We start from the raw sequence: 20,713 nt of genomic DNA on the forward strand, positions 1-20,713 counted from the left end.
TGGCTCAGTGGCTGAGCATCTGCCTTTGGCTCAGGTTGTGATCCCGGGGTCCTGGGATCAAGTCCTGTGTCAGGCTCCCTGCATGGAGCCTGCTTCTCCCTCTGCCTATGTCTCTGCCTCTCTCTCTATGTCTCTCATGAACAAATAAATAAAATATTTTTTTAAAAAAAGAATCATAGCTTGGGATCCCTGGGTGGCACAGCGGTTTAGCGCCTGCCTTTGGCCCAGGGCGCGATCCTGGAGACCCGGGATCGAATCCCACGTCAGGCTCCCAGTGCATGGAGCCTGCTTCTCCATCTGCCTATGTCTCTGCCTCTCTCTCTCTCTCTCTCTCTCTGTGACTATCATAAATAAATTAATTAATTAATTTAAAAAAAAAGAATCATAGCTTTATTTTAGGAGCAACCCTGGGCCTTTAAGACCAGCTGGCAGAACTCCATCTGTTTCACAAGGAGAAAAGAAAGGCCTCTGGACCTTCAAGGGCTCACTAGCTCTATTTATAAAATATGGACTATTCTCTGCTAAGTTGGATCTTCTATTAGCTATCTTCTGAGCACTGATTCTTTCAATTGGCTCAAGCATCACATCACTGTCACCTTTACCCTTATTCATTGTGTTTTCTCCATGGCTGCAGACTATACTTTGCCCCAGCCATGCATCCTTCAACATTTATTGTGCTCCCACCATGCGGCAGTTGCAATGGCTTTTTTGGGGTTTTTTTGGGGGGGGGGGGTTAATGATTTTATTTATTTGAGAGAGAGTGCAAGAGAGAAAGATTGAGCGGGGGAAGGGGAGAAGGAGAAGCAGGCTCTCTGCTCAGGGAGCCCGATGTGGGGCTCTATCCCAGGACCCCAAGATCATGACCTGAGCTGAGAGCAAACACTTAACTGAGCCACCCAGGTGCCCCTGCAAAAGTTTTTTGAATAACCAGTAGATAACATTTCAGAGACTTTCTAGATGTCAAGATGACTCAAATGTTTCTCATATGTTAACTCCACAGCCCCATGTGATATGTGGATGCTATCATTAGCCCCATTTTACAGATGAGGATATGAGGCAGAGAGAGGTTAAGTAACTTGCCCCAGCTCACAAAACTAATAAATGATGGAGCCAGGATTAGACCCAAGGCAGGCAGCCTGAGTCCAAATATACTTTTTTTTTTTTCCTGAGGCATAATCGACAAATAAAAATTCTGTATATTGGGATGCCTGGGTGGCTCAGTGGTTGAGCATCTGCCTTTACCTGAGATCCCAATACCGGACTCCTGGGATCAAGTCCCACGTCGGGCTCCCTGAGCCTGCTTCTCTCTCTGCCTATGTCTCTGCCTCTCTCTGTGTGTCTCTCATGAATAAGTAAATAAAATTTTTTAAAAATTCTATATATTGAAGGTGTTATGGCATGATTTAATGTACATATACAGTGAAATGATTCCTACAACTAAGCTAATTAACACACCCACACCTTACCCAGTTACCACCTTGTTTCTAATTGTATATAATTTGTATTAACTTTACACAGTATAGAAATATGTATTTGCAAAACCAGTTATGTTGAATGAAACTATAATAATACCTACCCCAGACTTGTTGTGAAGATTAAACGAAATTATGTGTGTACACTGATAAGAACAAGGCCTTGGTAAGCATATTTTTAGCATTAGCCATTATTATTGTTATATTTAATTTTCCAATTTTGATCACCCTTATACTTACTGTTAAAACAGAATTACGCTTGGCCCTCTTTACAAGTTGATCATAAAGTTTCCTATCATTAGTAACTTACACCAGCTTAAATAACTGATAATGTACTCACAAGTTCAGGAAACAAAACCACTAGATTATTTTTGAGTTTATGAGTAATGATGTGATAGTAGAATACCATGTGTATAAGTGTATAGAGTTCTCTTAGAAATTCTAGAATGAGGAAATTCATATATGCTACCATCAATACACTTCACTGCAATTGTCTCCTTTGTTCTTTCTCCATTCTTTGTTGGAGCCTTGATCTTTCCTAAAGGAAGATACAAATGTGTTAGGCAGGTAAGCCTCAAAAATCTTATCCTACGTGGACAACAGTAAAAGGAAAAAATCTGACCACTGCTTTCCACTAGCTTCCTGTGAGGAAACTGCTTCTGACTCAGGGTTTGTTGGTTTTGTTTTTGTTTTGTTTTGTTTTTTTAATTGGAAGCACTTTTTCAAGAATAGATCTCTTTGAATACCTGAAACTAATACAATGTTCTGTGTCAATTATATTTCAATTTTTTAAAGCCTTGAAAAAAGAATCTTATCTATGTCCATCTCTTATGCAAGAATGAGGAAGACATGGTCCCTGCAGTTAAAGAAGTTATGATCCAATGAGAGAGACCCATTTATCCATCAAATTATAATATACTCTGTAAAGTATAAGCAAAGGGCTGGGGGTGGGAAGTGGTCAGAAGAAGGAGCTTTTAGGTCCATGTATAGCAGGGGTTGGGGGGACAAATAATAATAAAAGTTTATATTTATTGGAAGTTTACTAAGTTTCAACACTATATTGAGCACGTTAAGAGAATTTTCTCATGTAATCGTTCAATGGCTCAATTTTACAGATGAGAAAATTGGGGCTTAAGAAAGTTAAGTAACACGGAACTGAATCAGGGTCCGCTCAGGTATTTTGAAGAATGATGAGAATTTAGCCAAATTTCTGGGTCCTAAGCCCAAGGGGAAGGGCTTGCCAGGACTTGCTAGGCTGAGTTCCAGCATGAGCAAAGATGGGGAAACTTTAATAAATTTAAAATTACATCTTCAAATAAGCAGATTTAAATTCCATGTTTCCTCAGTTCTATGATGTGCCATCTAAGCATCTATTGGTAACTTTTTAGAATAAAAAGAAGCTATTTTAGATGCATTTAGACCGGTAGTAAAATAGATCTATCTGTGCCATCCTATGCGTTAGTATTCAGTCTAGAGTGGTGGTCCTTAAACTACCAGGCATTCCCAACTATCTGGGAGATTTAAAAAAAAAATGCAGATGACCAAGCCCAGCCTCGGGGATTCTGATTCTGTGCTTCTAGGGAGAGGTCTGCAAATCTAAACTTTGGCGTGCACCTTCTTTTTCTGAGTCTAATACGAGACCATACTTTGAGATTCAGTGATCTGAATCTCAGGATCAGTAGGTCCTTCTGAGTCAGTTTTCCTTCAACAGATAAGACTAAATAACATCATTAAATTAAATAATTTCTTTAAAATCAGATGGAACTTTTCAGTAGATAGGTACTTTTCGGTAGATAGGTACTTGGTGCCTATCTCATAGCATGAAGATATAAGAATTGAGCAGACCTATTCAGCCTTAAAAAGGAAGGAAATTCTGACAAATTCTACAACATGGATGGACCTTGAGAGCATTGTGGTAAATGAAAGAAGCCAGTCACAAAAAGATAAATACCCTACAATTCCAGATGTATGAGATACCTAGAGTAGGCAAATTCATAAAGACAAAATAGAATGTGGTGGCCAGGGTTGGAGCGGGCAGGGAGAAATGAGAAGTTAATGTTTAATGGGTACTTAGTTTCAGTTTGGAAGATGGAGAGTTCTGGAATGTATGGTGGTGATTGCACAACAACGTGAATGGGCTTAATGCCAATAAAGTGTACCCTTGAAAAATGGTGAAAATGGGGAGCGTCTGGGGGGGTCCAGTCAGTTAAGTGCCTACCTTTTGATTTTGCCTCAGGTCTTGATCTCAGAGTTGTGAGATCAAGCCCCATGTCAGGCTATGTGCTCAGTGGACAATCTGCTCCAGATTCCTCCCTTTGTCCCTCTCCCCCTCTCAAATAAATAAACCCTTTTAAAAAATGGTTAAAATGGTAAAATACTAATAACGACAACTGTGTATGAAAAGAAAAAAAAAAAAAAAGACCAGATCAATCTATCCCAGCTGTGGTAACTCTTTGCTTTCTCTTGAGATACTTGGTGATTTCATCTCCTTTGATATACTCCATAAGGTGTAACAAATCATCCTTTTACACCTGCTCAGTGACAAACAGATGGAACACAAGTTCCATCTACCTGTACTTCTTAAACCTTAAGTTTTCCTGGTTACTTTAAAACAAGAAAATATGGCCGTGTGGCCATTCCTCCAGAGATGAGTAATGGCCTCACTTACGGTAAACTTACATCTAGAAGCTCTGTTCCCACCAATGTTTTATTTCAATGAGGCATTGGAGTGACATCTTTTAAAAAGACATTGAAAATAACTATTAGGAACCCAAATTTAAGTGAAAGTGTAAATATGGATACTGTCAAGGTCAACCATTCAACCTGGATGGTCCTTGGAGAAAGAGATTCGTTTCACCGTGACTGAATTGACACATGTGTGGGTAGTGACAGCGATGGGGGTGCCAAATTTCTTTTGGCGCTATTTATAAAAGTATTGTGGGGAAAATTATTTACCAATCATGATTCCTGGTAGCAAATCAAGGAAGCTGATTCTGATGTAAGCAGAAAAGGAAATTTTCGGAAAATCAAGTTATTCACAGAATTAATGGATAGGTTGGAAAGCTAGTCTCAAACACTAGGTTAGGAAGCCATCACCACTGTACTCTCAGTTTAGCACTTCTGCCATGAAGAAATTCTCATTTTCCCTGTGTCTTTCCTTCACTCCCTCAAGATTCAACACCCCACTCTGGTGGAAGGAGATGATTCTCTGGTTCTAGATCACCTGTCCATACCCAGCCTGACAATGAGTGGGGTAAGGGACTGCCTGTTACACCTTCAGCTTCTATGGCCCACATGGGACCCCTCACCCAATAGGAAAGGTGTTCAGCAAAATTCAACTGCTTTCCCCTCCAGTGTCCACACACACGTCCTTTTGGTGGTCAGTTCTAAAACATCTTCCTGGCTCCCAGGGCACAACACCATCATTCATCTGCTGAGATCTGCTACCCAGTGTCTGGGGCTATTTGACTGACCCAGGTCAGGCTGGAAACAGAACCTACCTTGGGAGGCAGTTTGTTCTGGCCCTGCAAGGACAAAGCTGAGAGTGAAATCTTGAGGCTGAATCTTTACGTACTGATGTACGACCCCATTCAACAGGTCTTTAGTTTTCCTCTGTTCTCACCTGACTGCTGATCACAATGAAAATAAACTCTGGCCCACATTCCGACAACTCTCTTTGCCCTCCTTGTCCCTAAGGAATCAGGGAGTGCCATCATGAGACAGAAGAGAGAAGTGAAAAGTATGAACAGGAAATACACAAACGTAATGATGATAAGCACCACGTTCAGGGCAGTGCTTTCCTCTGGGGAATGTGCTTGGTCCCCAAGCACACGGGGGCGGGGGGTAGCATTTTGGAATGTTTTGTTTCCTTATTAAAACTGTCTAAATCCCTTTGTTCTTCGTCTACTCCCTTACACCTGTTCTTCAAATTTATGGAAAGTTTAGTTCATCAACTACCTTTATTTTTGAAAATAGATCATCCTAGATGTTTTCCCATCTACCTTAGATCCTTCAGAGTTCATCAATATCCAAAATTAGCGTTAATATTTGTGCTGTAGTCTATAATCTGTTGGCTTTTGAGTATTGCTTTGTTTTTTAACATTTTATGTGAGCGTTGTCATGCTGTATGTATCTTTTTTTTTTTTTTTTTGTACATATCCTTTTGAAACTGATTTTTTACTCTCCAGTCTTTTGGAGATTTGCCGGTGTCAACAAGTAAAAATCTAATTCATCCTCACTGATATATGAGATTTTGTTATATAAAGAAAGAACACTTAAATTCCTTAAAGTATCTGAGGCAAATAAGGCCAAGAATCAAAATTTATTAAAGTTATGTGATGGGGGGGCAGCCCGGGTGGCTCAGCGGTTTAGCCGCCTTCAGCCCAGGGCCTGATCCTGGAGACCCAGGATCAAGTCCTGCATTGGGTTCCCTGCGTGGAGCCTGCTTCTCCCTCTGCCTGTGTCTCTGCCTCTCTCTCCCTCTCTGTGTGTGTCTCTCATGAATAAATAAATAAAATCTTTAAAAAAAAAAAAAGTTATGTGATAGGTATATCAGCATTCATCATATTATTTTCTAGACCTTTATGTCTGTTTGGAAGTTCTCAAAATCTATAAAAAGAGATGATAGAACTAAAGTAGGGGGTCAGGAAAGGTGCCATCTCAGCTCTAATTGGGCTGTACCTACCCTGAGCCCATAGCTCATCAGACTGAGATTAAAAATAAGCCTTGTGGGACTGGTACTCTGTTGTCTGCTTTTCATGGGCCTCTGCCAACCCAGTGGGGGTGCCCGAAACAGGCCTTGACCATGGTCTGCAAAGAATGTTTATGGAGCTGCATGATTTGGAGCATATTGGCGCGTGGCCAGAGCAAGCTCAATAATTTGTTGTGGGCCTAGCAAATTTTACAAAAGAAACTGGCAAGAGACCATCTCACACAATGGCTGTGAGACGTGGTTTTTAAAAAATATTTACAACTTACTTAAGATATAAATAGCTCAAATGATAAATATTGGTCACAGTTTTGTGACCAACCTTTGGCCAACCTTTGGCCTCCTTAACACTCTTAAATACGTAGGATAAGGGAAGATAATTCATCTTTTGTTGTGCTTACTGGGCACCCTGTGGGACCTTGAGCGGCCCCTGGGTTTTCTTCCCTCTGCACCTCTGCTACTTTCAGAATAGCAAGCCTTTTATTTTTTATTGGTGTTCAATTTGCCAACATACAGAATAACACCCAGTGCTCATCCCGTCAAGTGCCCCCTTCAGGGCCCGTCACCCATTCACCCCCACCCCCTGCCCTCCTCCCCTTCCACCACCCCTAGTTCATTTCCCAGAGTTAGGAGTCTTTATGTTCTGTCTCCCTTGCAGAAGGGAGAGCTTTTGACCAGAGGTCTTTGGTTTTACAGAGCTATTGATCCAATTTGTTGTCAATCCCAAGAGCCATACCAGGTGGAGTAAGGGGCTTATGAGGACTGCATGAAATCACAGGTCTGGGAGAGAGCGATGCCCTTCTTGGGCCTTGTTTCTTCCCCGAGAAGGGCTCCTGGGACGCTCCGTGTTAACTCCTAAATGCGTCCAGCCCCGGAGGGGCTCCTTTGAAGTGATATTCAGGCAGTGAAGCCTCGGCTGCCTCCCTGGAGGTGGCACTCTGTCCTTGGCCGCTGCCAGGGACCCAGCGAGTCCCCAGCCCCAAGCAGCCAGCCACACTAACGTGCCCTTCTCTCCACCTAGGCTACGACTTCTGCCAGGTGCTACAGTGGTTCGCGGAGCGCGTGGACAGGATCATCCTGCTCTTCGATGCTCACAAACTGGACATCTCAGATGAGTTCTCGGAGGCCATCAAGGCCTTCCGGGGCCAGGATGACAAGATCCGTGTGGTGCTGAACAAGGCTGACCAAGTAGACACACAACAGCTGATGCGCGTCTATGGGGCCCTCATGTGGTCCCTAGGCAAAGTCATCAATACACCCGAGGTGCTTCGCGTCTACATCGGCTCTTTTTGGGCACAGCCCCTACAGAACACTGACAACCGCCGCCTCTTCGAGGCAGAAGCCCAGGACCTCTTCAGAGACATCCAGAGCCTTCCCCAGAAAGCGGCCGTGCGCAAACTCAACGACCTCATCAAGCGAGCGAGGCTGGCCAAGGTGAGCCAAGGAGACACCCCGGGCAGCAGGGGACCCTTCCCTCTGTCTCCTCTCTAAGGGAAGGTGGGCATGGGGGAGGCTCCATTCACATGCCCTAGGGAATGGAATGTGGAAAAGCATAAGAAAAGAGCCTTAAGATCAGAATGCCTGTTTAGATTCTGGCTCCTACTCTGTGATCTTAGGCAGATCCTGTTTCCAGTTTCCAAACCTGTTTTATAATCTGTGAAATGGAACCAATAAGAGCACATCAGAGGACGCTTGTGGGGATCCGGTGTGACCTTACCTGGAGGGCACACAAGGAGGGATCAATGCACTCACCACCTGGAGCTGCTGTTTTCTTAGGACAATGTGAATGTAGCCAGCTGAACCAGAGTGGGGTGCTCAGATGCCACCACCAGTCATCCCATGCCTAAGGCACAGAACCCGATGTGTGATATCATTGCCTGGAGCCAGAGTCACCCTAGGAGGAGGTTGGTTCAGCCTGATGCACTGAGTGTGCTGCCCTGAGGGCCATACCACTTCCCCATTCAGGGTGGTGGCCTGCAAGCACGCACACTGTGGCTCTGGGCTCCTCCACCTCGTAACTGAGCCTTTTGGCAGGCAGCCCCAGGGCTGTGTATTACCCGACAGGGTAAGTGGTCATCTGCTAACCATCCTCAAGTACTATAGTGGACTCTGTCACATCTCTGAAGAGAGAAAAGTGCATGACTCCTCTAAGAAAAAGTAGGAGGGAAAAGGTTCTCTAAAAGCTGTGTGCACATTTCATAAAATCCTATTCCTCAAATGCTAGAAGTGCCTCCAGAGTTTCTCAAGTGTCCGTGATCATGTAAATGTAACCTAACCAATGTATAAATTCCCAGGCCCTGCCCCAGAGCTTCTGATTCAAGTGTGTGTGTGTGTGTGTGTGTGTGTGTGTGTGTGTGTGTGTGTGTAAAGCTCCCCAGGTGATTCTGATAATCAGCCACATTTGGAAGCCAGAGGTCAACCACTCCCTAATTTTAGAAGGACAAGCAATTTCTCCAAGGTCACCTAATCCAGGAGTAACAAAACTAGGACCAAAAGATGGCCCTCCTGCTCTCAGCCTAGCCCTGTCATGTCAGCTAAAACCAGTCCACAGGCCTGCCTTGCCAAATCCACTAGTATCCTGGTTGGGAAGGGAAGGCAGCTTACTTCCCCTTCGTCTTCTGGTGGCAAAGAAACCATGCCACCTCCCTTACCTTCTTAGTGCACAGAAAGTGACTTCTGGTCTGGCCTTGGGGGTCCAGCAGGCCAGCCTTCTGGAATCTACCACCTCTTGGCCTCATTCAAGCAGCATTTGCTCAGCACCCCTGGGTCAGGGCTGGGGAGCCTAGCTGGTGGAGGAGGAGGCCCCAAACGCCCTATTACAAAATGCTGAGTCATGTGCAGAGTGTGGACACCATGCTCTGAGGAGGGGACCTGGCCAGGGGAGGCAGGGAGTAAAGGCACCCTTTACAGAGGGTGACTGCTGGGCAGGCAATCAGCCTTCTCGCACTCCGTCATCGCTGCCCAGCAACCTCCGTCTTCATGCCCACATGTTCACCCAGCCGCTGCCCTCCTGTATCCTAAGAGATGCCTCACTGCTGCTGCGGCCCCATGGTTAGGACCTCCATCCGCTCTTTCCCCCTCTGCTCACCTTCTGTCCCAGTGCATGCTCACACATACTCCCATCTTGCTCAGCTGATCTGTAGTCCCGGTGCCCTGTGAGGCACCATTCTTTATCCTGTCTCCTGGTCCAGGCTGGTTCCTTTCTGGAGCTACAGCCACCTTTATTGCATTTCCACAAGGCAGTTGTGCTAACCAGTTTGTAAATCCACTTATTTGCAGCTTTCCTGATTTCTTTCATGTGCCAGTCCCAGGCCTAATGCTCGGTGGCAGGAAGTCTGGTTTTACCCCTTTAGTAGTCCCTTGGCATGTAGTGTTTCTCTTCTTCAGCTGATTCATCTGAACTTACACTTGAGGGCACACAGTACCCAAGAGTATTTCATAACCAAGGCTGGTAAATCACGTGCTAGCATTTGGAGATCTCAGGATTGTTTTGGAACTATTAATAAATGCCCATGGACATTTCTATGTTACCAGCCCCTGCTGAAGGCCCAGTGACCCAAGACGCAACTATATTCAGTCAGATAAATAAATAAAGAGCCAAGAGTTCCCTGGGAGCACCAAGTGCCTTGGGACTCCTCTGCCCTCCTTGAGCATAATTATGCCCTCTGAACGCGTGGCCCAGCCTGGCCACAGAATGCTGCTCTGTCCTGACACTGGGAATAATGAAAGCCCTTGTATCAACGCAGGGGGTGGGGGGCCAGAGCGGCCAACTTGCTGAGCTTACTTCTAGGAAAAAAAGCTTGTCTTTTTTTTTTTTTTTTTTTCTTCCTAAGAATAGTATCTGGCTTGTTCCTTTTCATAAAGGAAAACATTTAAGTATGGATGTTTCCAGCTTGAGCAAGTCAGTGCCAGTGTGCTCCCGGGACAGTACCATCCCGCGGAGGGGACAGGAAACAGGCTCAGGCAGAGAAAGAGCAGAACTCAGCACAGCAGCCTTAGCTACCAAGCAATGGCATCTGCTTTACACCATCTGCAGTCTGATGGCCCTTTATGAACTTGTTGCTTAAATGGGCAAGAAGTCACCCGAGTTCTTCTCTTTGCGGTGTTTATATTTCATGAAAATGCTCTTTGATTTTGGTGTATTGATCTTCTCCTTTTGCTTTTGCAAGCCAATCCTTACTGAGGGTCTGCAGTGTTCCAGAAGCTCTAAGATTTGCATTACATGTGCTATTTCATCTGAGCTGGTCCAGAACTGCACAAAGTTGGGCATTATCTTTGTTTCTTGTGTGAGGGAATGGAAGCTCAGAAAGGTGAAGGTGGAGTACCTGGGTGGCTCAGTCGGTTAAGCATCTGCCATCAGTTCAGGTCATGATCCCAGGGTTCTGGGTTGGAGCCCTGCATCGGGCTCCCTGCTCAGTGGAGAGTCAGCTTCTCCCTCTCCCTCTGTGCTCTCTCTCTCTCAAATAAATACAATCTTTAAAAAAAAAGAAGAAGAAAGAGAGAAAGGTAAAATATCTTGCCCAAGGCCTCACAGTGTGTGTGAGTGGCAAAATATAAACCCAGACCTTAGTTGGTTTGACTCCTGAGTCTGGAAAGCATTCACCTGAAATGCAGAGTGGACAACATCTGTAGCTTCCCACGATGTCCTTGCTTTTTGCATTCATCTGTCACTTTGTGTAGTCTATAAAATGGTTTATCCACCAGAACCTGCAAAGTTTAGAGGTTTATCAAGCTGACATTTTGAAAACATGCAAAGGATAAATTTTCAGATGCCACCTAGGAGGTGTCAGATCTGAGTTAGGGGGTGGAATGTGTCTATTTATAGAACACCTTCCTTAGGCAAAATTCACATCCCATCCAGAAGTAAAGCAAGCATGTCCTGTCGTTAATGTCCTGCTGGGTTCTGCAGTGATCAAACTCAAGGTACCATAAAAATGACACTTTACTAGAAAAATGGCACCAAGGATCTCTTGAACTTTAATGATTTCCTTGCTTTTTCCTATATATATTTTTTTTTTCAACAACTGTATTTCAAGGAACAAGAAAACTTTAGAGTGGGTTTTTTGGTTAACCTCAAAGATTGCATCTCAATGATATCAGTAGTCATCCTTTTTTGAAGACTTTACAATCTGAGATGCTAATCATGGTTCATTTCATAATTTTTTAAGCTATTTTGGGAAAGCCCAAAAAAGTGTTTAGAAAATATGATTTAGTTTCACTCAGCTATCATTAGAATAGCCAAATTGAAGATATTAGGCTCTTACAGACAAACCCCAAATAATAGTACTTTAATGGAATAAATGAACAAAAAAAAAAGTGAGAACTCCACCCTTTATAAATGTTGCCCAAGAGTAGGAAAGGTTCCCACCCCTTTAGTAATCTTCACTCAACAGAAAAATGAGTTAACATTTGAGGAAGGAACAGCTAAAAATGAGAAAGAAAAGGAGAGGTCAGTGATTTTTCAGCATCCACCCTAGGTTTGTGGCATTTAGTTTCGTCTTCAAAGAGTGTTGGTCTCTAGTCACGTGTAAAGTGCAGAACTTAGTTTTCCGGTCTGTCTGCACTGCAATTCCTTCTGTGGAGAAGTTAGATGTTTTACAGTTCACCACCAAATGGACCCGGGCTAAGGTGTGAAGATCCTTCTACAGTGGCTGATGACACTCCACTAATGCTTAGCCCACCAAGGGGCTTTTAAAAGGAGCTCAGTCAGCTGTGGATATGTGTGTCAGTTTTGCACCCATGTGGGGAAGCCTGTCTCTTTGAGGGTTGAACTCACATGAATTGGTGGGCCCCCTTGAGTCTCCTTTAAGCTCTTCAGAATTACATGCAATGGTGGGTGCCAGCTTTGATTTCAACAGAAGAACAAGCCCCTGCTTGAGAGGGAACCAGTGAGCTGCTTTTCTCTGCCTCTTAAAGTCCATGGTCTTTAAATCTGATGGGTCTACCTTTTAGGTCTCTAGTTCATTAACTGACTTTTTTTATATATCATCATATAAGCTCACCTTTAAAATGTGCTGATTGCTTGATGTTTAAATGCTATATGCAAGTTTTTAGCTGGGCCTACAAAGATGCAGGTCTCCGACAGATTATGTTAGCTAGCAGATGAGGTTGCATAGTTCTTCCAGCCTGAATCCCCCCTCAAACTACTCCCCAATATCCAGATTCCATGAGGATTTCCACTCCTACTGACCATGAGCCCTGGAAGCTTCCAGCACTCACTACCTGGGCTTACCCTCCACGCCCAAGTGAATACATCCATCATCACCTGAGTACATGCCTCTTCATCTTGGATATACATGAACATTTGTCACTGGACACAGTTCATGAAATTGTCGCAGAGTATATAAGTTAACTAGATATAAATTCATATTCATTTAAAGGAAAGGACATCTCTTTCTGCTCATTGAGTTATTAGCCCAGAGAGAAACTGACATTGTGATTCATTTGACCTCTCCCAAATGATCAGTATTGGGGCTTTCCCAGTTTTATGCAAAGGAAAGGGTGAATTGAACAAGATTAGAGCCCCAGGGTTCAATGTCACTTACTTGTGAATGAAGGGCTTGGGGCCCAGATTCATCATATTACTATTCAAATACATAGAGCTTACTAATATTTTCAATAACTACTAATGACTCAGTAAGAGTTTATTCCTTATTCGGAAAGAACTAAACAACCACAAGACTTCTCTGGCATACTAACCCTCTGACTGTTGGTCTTTGGCTGTTAGGTAATGACAAGTAACATTTTTACTCTGCTTTTTTAGTACAACCAAATCCACGCCCTCTTTTGATTCTCATACTAACAGCCCTGTGAGGTAAGAGTTAAAATTTCCATTTTGCGCGTGAGTAAGCCGAGGTGGGAGACTAGAGTCGCCTGGCATTGCTCAATAAATGCACAGTGGTAGAAGTCTTGAACCTGGCCTTCCAGCTTGGGATCTCATCATGCCTCCTCCTCCTCCTCTTTCCCTTCCCCCTTGTCTCTCCTATCTCCCTTCTTTTCGATTAGTTTTCTCTCATTATAAAGAACAAAAGTCCTAGGCTGTGTCCACCTCTCTCCCCAGGGACCATCGCCTGGTCTGGCCCTCAGTCTTGTGTTTATCTGGAAAGACTTCTTTGATGCAGAAGGACAGGAATGAGCCTCTGGGTTGTCCCCTCCGTTTACCAAGAGTCTTTAGAAAGTTATCTTATAACTTACGCCCTCCTGCCAGAAGATTGCTGTCTTCATCCTCATCCTACATGGTGCTCATAATGTCGTGTGCCATAATGTATGTGTTTTTTGTGTATGGGAAAGGAGGCTATATATGACTTTCCTGAAGCATCCCTGGGACTGAGGGACAATCAAAACCAAAAACTCAAGTCACAGTTTTCCACAGGACATGGTTCATTTTCAATTCCAGATTTCAGCAGCTTTAGTAAGATTTGTTAATGCATAGACACAGATAGCAGTGGACTCTAATGTCCTGTAAGGACAGGAAAGAGGCAATTGAATGCTGATGCCAGCTCCACACCTCCTAACTGGCTGTATGACCTTGAGTTAAGTCACATAAATTTAGTGGGAGTTCAGTTAGATACAGATCCCAGATGTAATGTGCCGCAATGCTAAGGATTACGATTTACCTTGTAATTTGATAAGCTTCCTAAAGGCAGGGTCCAAACATCGTATCTGACCCTGGGTTATTGTCAGGATGTCCATGGAAGGGCAGGAGGGGCTGGTCATGCAGAAGCAGCACAACAGGAGACTCCCACAAAACAGGCCAGTAGAACTTTCTGAAAGTGGAGGTTGCTGCTGAGAGCAGCCTGCAGCATGAGCAGAATACCTGAGGGTCATGACTCAGATAGTGCCAGGCAGGGTGGAAGGATGAAGGAATTGAGGCCCAGTTTCTGTCAGGGCACTAGATGCCTGGTATCCAAGGACAGCCCACCATCCAGCAGTCTTGGTCACCAGCCAAAGAACACCAGGAGGGCCAAGATGAGGAAGCAGATGCCAGGCCATGGGTGGAGAGCTGTGGCAGGTGCATATCACCTACAGTCAGGCCAGGTAAAGCAGGCCCCTGGGCATCAGGCAGTGTTCAGAAACCGGTGCCAATCCTAGTGGGGAGTTGGGCTTCCCTGAGCAGAGGCCTGGCAACTCGAGGGATCCACATTAGTAGGTAGTGAGGGAGCCTTGGGAGCCCTGCAGGGGTCTGGCAGCTGCCCCAAGCCTGTGCTCTGAGGGTGAGGCTCAGTAACAAAGCATGTAAATAGTTAGACTAAGCAGCTTGGGAGTTCGTTTCAGTTGGGGTGGCTCCAGCTCAGGGCAGACCTGCTCATGAATGGGAAAGGTATCCACAGGCCTAGTCTAGAAGTTTCGGGAAGACCTGGAAATGACACAAGGACAGCTAGTGAACATATGGTTCTCCCAATTGGGTCCGGCAGTCCCCCTAAGTGTTTCCTTGTGGTACAGTGCCCTCTTTCAGCGCCCCCAAACCAAGCCAGGCATTCACTGTCCAGGGCAAGGAAATTACTAGTCTTAGCCACTTATTCATCATATCCTCAGGAATGCAGTTAAAGTCTGACACTCAAACAATTCCCAAATTTAGGGTTTCTCTATATCAAAGAATCAGTTTTAATTTGAAAAATAGGTAAATAAGTTTACTAGTGACAGAGAGGCTTAGACACCTCTGTCCCCATCCGTACCTGTAGCAGTAGCCAGACAGCACAGTGTGTGCTTATGTTGAATGACCTTTATGTAGACGGAAACGTTAGCGTTGTCTGGTCTGAGGCCGTCAGCGTTTACATTATGCACGTATGCACTTATTTTAGTATTCAGATCTTAGCAGAATGTTTTGGGTTGTACCCAGTGTGTGTCTGTACACAGAGGCTCTCAGCTGAGGTAGAGGATGTCTCTGCTTACCCCCTTTAATCAATTTCCATTTTTCCACAAGATTATAGGAGTCTGTTTTCTTCAATAAAAGATTTTCCATAACTGCACATTTTCTTTCTGTAATCACTGTTCTGCTTGTCATCCATTCCTATTTTATTTTCTTGACTTCTAAATGACTCTATAGAATTCTGACATACAAAGAGAACTTTTGTAACAAACATTTCTTCATGTCCTAAAGTTGGAAATCAGCAGAAGAAGGGAAATGTTAAGGAAGGGCTTGACACAGCCAAACAGAACCACCACCACCACCCCCCCAGCAGGGTTCACCAACCCTCAGGTGACGGTCCCTGTCCTGCTACAGCCAGCTGATCGGGGTTTCTGGAACTTCCCCTTCATGTACCAGGGGTCCCTCTCCTAGAGGGAGCTTCCGCCATCCAGCCTGGTCCCATGCAACCGATCTCATGCAGAAAGAGCTTCAGTGCCATCTCTAGAGATCCTGGAGTTCAAACTCTCCACAGGGAGATTACAGGAATTTTCATCTCTCTGTTCACTGGGCACAGATTTCCATGCAGATTAGCCACTTTCGTCAGATCAGCCATTTCCATCAGCCTCCAGTTTCGTTTCCTGGTGCTCCCGGGCACCAGCCCTGCTGAAACTTTCTTTAGGTCTTCTGGTTCATCACCAGAGCTAAGGTCTTTCTGCCCAGGCCTCACCCACCCTGCTCACTCCCTGCGCAGACTCAAAACAGCAGCTCACAACTCAGCGCCCCCAGGTCTGTCTGCCCACCCCAGCCCGCTTTGAAAGCAGGGAGCTCACGGAGCTCCCTGCACTATTCTGGCCTCTGGTCTCCCAGACCTTTCATCAGCACTGCAGGAGGTTAGCAGAGGCTCAATCTAGTCCTGCAGCGGCTTCTGGCACCCATAGCAGGCTGCCTTCCCCACCTGAGATGTGCGCAGCCACCCACGGCACTGCCCCAAATACGGCCCCCCAGTGTGTTACCTCCCCTCCGCTGTCCCTGCTTTCCTCTCTCCTGGCTGGCCACAGCCCTCCCTTACATCCTCCCTGTCTACAGGGCCCAACTCAGGTGTCCCCTCTCCCTGGCCCTTCTGTCTCACAGCCTTTATCTGTCACTGTCCACACCCCAAGGTCTTTTTCTGGCTCCTCCTCCTCCTCCTGGTCCTTCTTGGGGGCGGTTTTCTCTGCTCACTTTCCCTTGGTGGTCTCAACCACTCCTGTGGCTCTGGCCACCACCTCAGCTCCAGCTCTCAAACCTGACCCCCCCAGGCCAGCTCTCTCTCTCTGGTGCTCAGAGCTGGAGGAGGGCCTCTCCCCAGACACCCATAGACAGCACCATCCAGAGGTACTTCTTATACCTCACATTCTACACACCCAGAGGCAGGCTTATAATGTACCACCCAACCCCCCATCTCTGATCCTCACCCTTCTGTCTCAAGGGCCATGACCCTGCGTGGGTACCTGTTATGTGTTATGATACCTTTAAGATGCCATCCTGTTTATCTTTCTGGTGCAGTTCTAAATAGCATATCCTTTCTATAAATCCCTTTAGGTCCATGCCTACATTATCAGCTACCTGAAGAAGGAGATGCCGAGTGTATTCGGAAAGGAAAACAAGAAGAGAGAGCTTATCAGCAGATTGCCAGAAATCTACCTTCAGCTGCAGCGAGAATACCAGATTTCTGCTGGGGACTTCCCAGAAGTCAAGGCAATGCAGGTACTGGAAGCCCATCATAGCATCATGGGCAAGTGATGGAGAGGCAATGCCACCTTGTCTGGCTGGTTGCAGGGTATGCATGAGGGTTTCATGGTTTAAGAAGAGAGAACACAGGGCACTGTGGTGGCTCATTCAGTTAAGCGTCCAACATTTGATTTTTGCTCAGGTCATGAACTCAGGGTCATGAGATCAAGCCCCATGTCAGGCTCTGCACTGGGTGTGGAGCCTGCTTAAGTCTCAGTCTCTCTCTCTCTCTCTCTCTCTCTCTCTCTCTCTCTCTCTCCCCCTCCCTCCTTCCCTCCCTCCCTCCCACATACACCTTTAAAAAAAGGATAGAGAATGCAATGAATGCATCTTCCTAATGGTAATCCATGATAATAGGCTTCTATGAATAAAGCATAGATTGCCTAACTCCCAAAACATTTAACCAAAAAGGGACACATTTCAAGAAGTAAATTTATCCAATGGAATATTACTCAGCCATCAAAAGAAGGAAATCTTGCCATTTGTGATGATGTGGCTAGAACCAGAGGGTATTATGCTAAGCAAAATCAGTCAGTCAGAGAAAGAAATTTACTAGATGATTTCACTCATGTGGAATTTAAGAAACGAGAGATGAACACAGGGAAAGAGAAGGAAAAATAAAATAAGATGAAAATAGAGAGGGAAACAAACCATAAGAGATGCTTAATTCTAGGAAACAAACTGGGGGTTGCTGGAGGGGAGAGGGTGGGGGGATGAGGTAACTGGATGATGGGCATTAAGGAGGGCATGTGATGTGATGAGCACTGGGTGTTGTACACAACTGATGAATCACTGAATTTTACCCCTGAAATTAATAATACACTACGTGTTAACTAAATTGAATTTAAATAATGAATTTTTTTAAAAGAAGTAAATTTAGGTCATGTCAAAAAATCAGATGAGCGGCCCTCTTAGGCTGTGCTCAAAGTTGTTTTGGCATTAAGTGACACCTGTTTTTTGGATTCCCAGAACCTTAAGGGAATTGGAGCTGACAGTGACCATGGAGGTCATTTCAGGTGGCCTCCTCGGGCCTGCACTGCCAAGCAGTATGGGAGTATATACTCAGGCAATATTGCGGTTGCAGCCTCAGAACCCTAATCAGAATCCATGGCTGGACTCCACTGGGCACAACAAGTTGTGCTCACTAAAGATTTTGCTTACGGGTTGCCATTGGTCAACTTTTGGCCTGATATTAGAGTCTCCCTAAGTGTGTCTGAGCAGCCCCAGATAAGTCCAGATGGGTGCTGCATGTAGCCACCCCGGCCTGACCAGTATGTCTATGTCTACCGCCCCACAGTAGTGTTAGTTAAGGACATCAGTGCTGACCATGTCTTCCCAAGTGAGGCTACGCCACCTGGCTCCTCACAGAGCCAGACTACCATCTTTTTGTCCAGAGCAAGGACCCATCTGCACTAGAGGCCACAGTCTTCCCTGGAAAGCAGACCACCCAGACTCAGATGCCAGTGGCTCATGAGGCAGGCCAGGCAAAGCAAAAGCACATCACCCCCTTAGACTCTCTCTTGTCTTCCCACATTTGATGGAGATGTGGGTTTTGAGAAATATGATTCTCCTAGGAGAAAAACAAGTCTGCAAGTACAGTGAGAACTTATGAGGGCCCACTTTGGGGCAGGGCAGGGAATCTGTGCCCCACTTCAGTGTGGCCGCTACCTTGAGGGAACACAGGCCTGGGTGATTCTGCGAGAAGCTGCAAGTCTAGATTTGCGTGTAAAGTCCTCTGGTTTTCAAATTGTAGCTCCAACTTTCAAAGAGCACTAATTAGGCTGGACAGAGCATCCTGCAATTTTGGCCACACCCTGGAGGCCTCCAGGGACCATCTTCTGCCTTGAGCCACAGAGGAGGAGGGGGCAGGAGGAAGAGAGGTCGAAGACATGCAAGTTGCCTGGCTGCCTCAGGAGGGCACCGTAGGAGGAGAGATGGAGCAGTGGAGGCAAGGAGTGACAGGCAGCAGGAGGGGAAGCTTCAGCCTTGGCAGCTTTTTAATGCAAACTTTCTGTAAAGGATACACTAGGGATCCCTGGGTGGCGCAGCGGTTTAGCACCTGCCTTTGGCCCAGGGCGCGATCCTGGAGACCTGGGATCAAATCCCACGTCGGGCTTCCTGCGTGGTCCCGGTCCTTGCTTCTCCCTCTGCCTATGTCTCTGCCTCTCTCTCTCTCTCTCTGTGTGAATATCATGAATAAATAAATAAAATCTTATAAAAAAAAAAAAAAAAAAGGATACACTAACATAGGAGTGAGTCATACTGTCGTGACAGCAGGATTCAGGCTGATAAGTGCATGTGGAATATATGATGTGGTCACACATGACTTAGCTGGCTTCAAACTAAATCCAGAACATCTCTTTTCTTCCAGGAATGAAATAGGTATTCTTGTACTCAGTGAACAAATTGTGGGGGGCAGCGAGCCATTCGGATCCCAGGATGGCTAATTGGAGGGCTACTGGGCCTCCAGAGTAGTCTTCCTCAGCAGGCCCAGCTTCATGCCCTTGGGCTCTGCCCTGCACCCCATGACCAAACTGAAGGACAGCAGTTTCCTTGCAGCCTTCAGATTTTTTTTTATGGAAAATTAGTTTCTTGACTGAAACGGAAGCTCTGGATAAGTACACAGTGCACACGATGGGCTACTGGGGCTTCTGTGGTGGCTCATTAGGCTAATGAGCCACCACAGTGCCCCACCCACAAGAAGGTGCCCCGTCCCCAGACCCGAGGCACCACTCAGCCCAGCAGAAAGCCACCGTAAGCCTCCTTTACAAGACCTGCAAACCTGTCCCCAGGTGAACTCCCATAACACAGGTAGCACACTGTGACCAGAGGTGCTCATGGCCATGTTAGCTTTGGCCCAGCCGTGTCAGAGGAAACCCAGGCCTCTCAGAGCTGGAGCAGAGGGGCAGTCCCTGAGGAAGACGACAAGGAAGCCGCGTGCCCCACTTCTAGCATCTCAGGAGAGGCCTGAGTGCCCTAGCACTTGGAACAAGAAGTGCCACCTGCTAGGTACCCTCATTCACCTGTGTGCATTTACTCACCAAGAAATATGAATTGAGTCTGCCATGCCTGGCACTGTTTTAGGTCCCTGGAATTAATCAGCGAACAAACAGCAAACATCCCTGCCCCTACGGAGTGTACATTCTGGATTACAGTATCTGCCACAATGACTGTGGCTGGCAATGAAGTTTTGGCAGCAGAGCCTGTTGTTAGGATGTATGCTCTTCATTACACTAGTGCTGTTGTGCTTCAGCGTAACTCATTTATTTATTCAGTGGCTCTCTCCCTCATAAGGCTCCATGAGGCCAGCGACCCATGTCCTGTGCACTGCCGTATCCCCAGCACCTGGGATGTGGCCCAGTGAATTGTTAGATCAGCTCATTGGTAAATTAGTGTGTGTTTATATCCTAGCAGCTGTAGGGTAGTGAAATTCTCAGATCCTGACCTAGCCCTGATGCCTACACAGCTTTTAAGAGACCAGCAGTTTTCAGAGCAAGTCCCAGGAAGCTGGGTAGGCCCTGATCACACCACCCCTGTCCCTTCAGGAAATCCCCAAAGAACAAGGCAGTCCTGGATGCTTGCCATCACCTGATACTTCAAGCTAGTTTGTTGTCACCTAGGAAGTTTTGGGGGCTTGAGGCTGTGGGCCAGGGCCTCTGTCATTTGGAATCTGTTGAGCATCTGACATCCCCTCCAACACAGGTGTTCAGCCTCACGTCAACTATGCTTGGGACAGCAGCCGGGACATAAGTTGGGAGGTAACTTTGTTCTGATTGTCACATAGCTCAGAGAGCTCCCCGATGCCAGGTTAGGTCTCTGCTCTTCCTGTGTGCTCAGAGACCAAGCTGGTTGGGGTGACTCTGCTCTAGCAGTGAGCTGAGTGTATTTTGAAGGCTTTTGCCCAGTGCTGGGAGA

General features: G+C 45.9%; 1 protein-coding gene and 1 long non-coding RNA gene across 4 annotated transcripts in view; one reads left to right on the top strand and one right to left on the bottom strand.

Moving 5' to 3' along the window:
• Positions 1-10,484, bottom strand: part of LOC121484237 — a 38,270-nt gene extending 27,786 nt beyond the window's left edge. For all 3 annotated transcript variants that reach the window (XR_005985971.1, XR_005985972.1, XR_005985970.1), the window contains exon 1: positions 9,269-10,484. This is a non-coding gene — a long non-coding RNA (uncharacterized LOC121484237). The remainder of the gene's footprint in view (positions 1-9,268) is intronic.
• Positions 1-20,713, top strand: part of EHD4 (EH domain containing 4) — a 76,885-nt gene that overhangs the window by 49,713 nt on the left and 6,459 nt on the right. The window contains exons 4-5 of the mRNA XM_041743165.1: positions 7,202-7,614; positions 16,610-16,774. Coding sequence (XP_041599099.1) covers positions 7,202-7,614; positions 16,610-16,774 — 578 coding nt within the window. The remainder of the gene's footprint in view (positions 1-7,201; positions 7,615-16,609; positions 16,775-20,713) is intronic.

This window comes from Vulpes lagopus, chromosome 2 (genome assembly GCF_018345385.1).
Source record: "Vulpes lagopus strain Blue_001 chromosome 2, ASM1834538v1, whole genome shotgun sequence".
Taxonomy (NCBI): Eukaryota; Metazoa; Chordata; class Mammalia; order Carnivora; family Canidae; genus Vulpes; species Vulpes lagopus.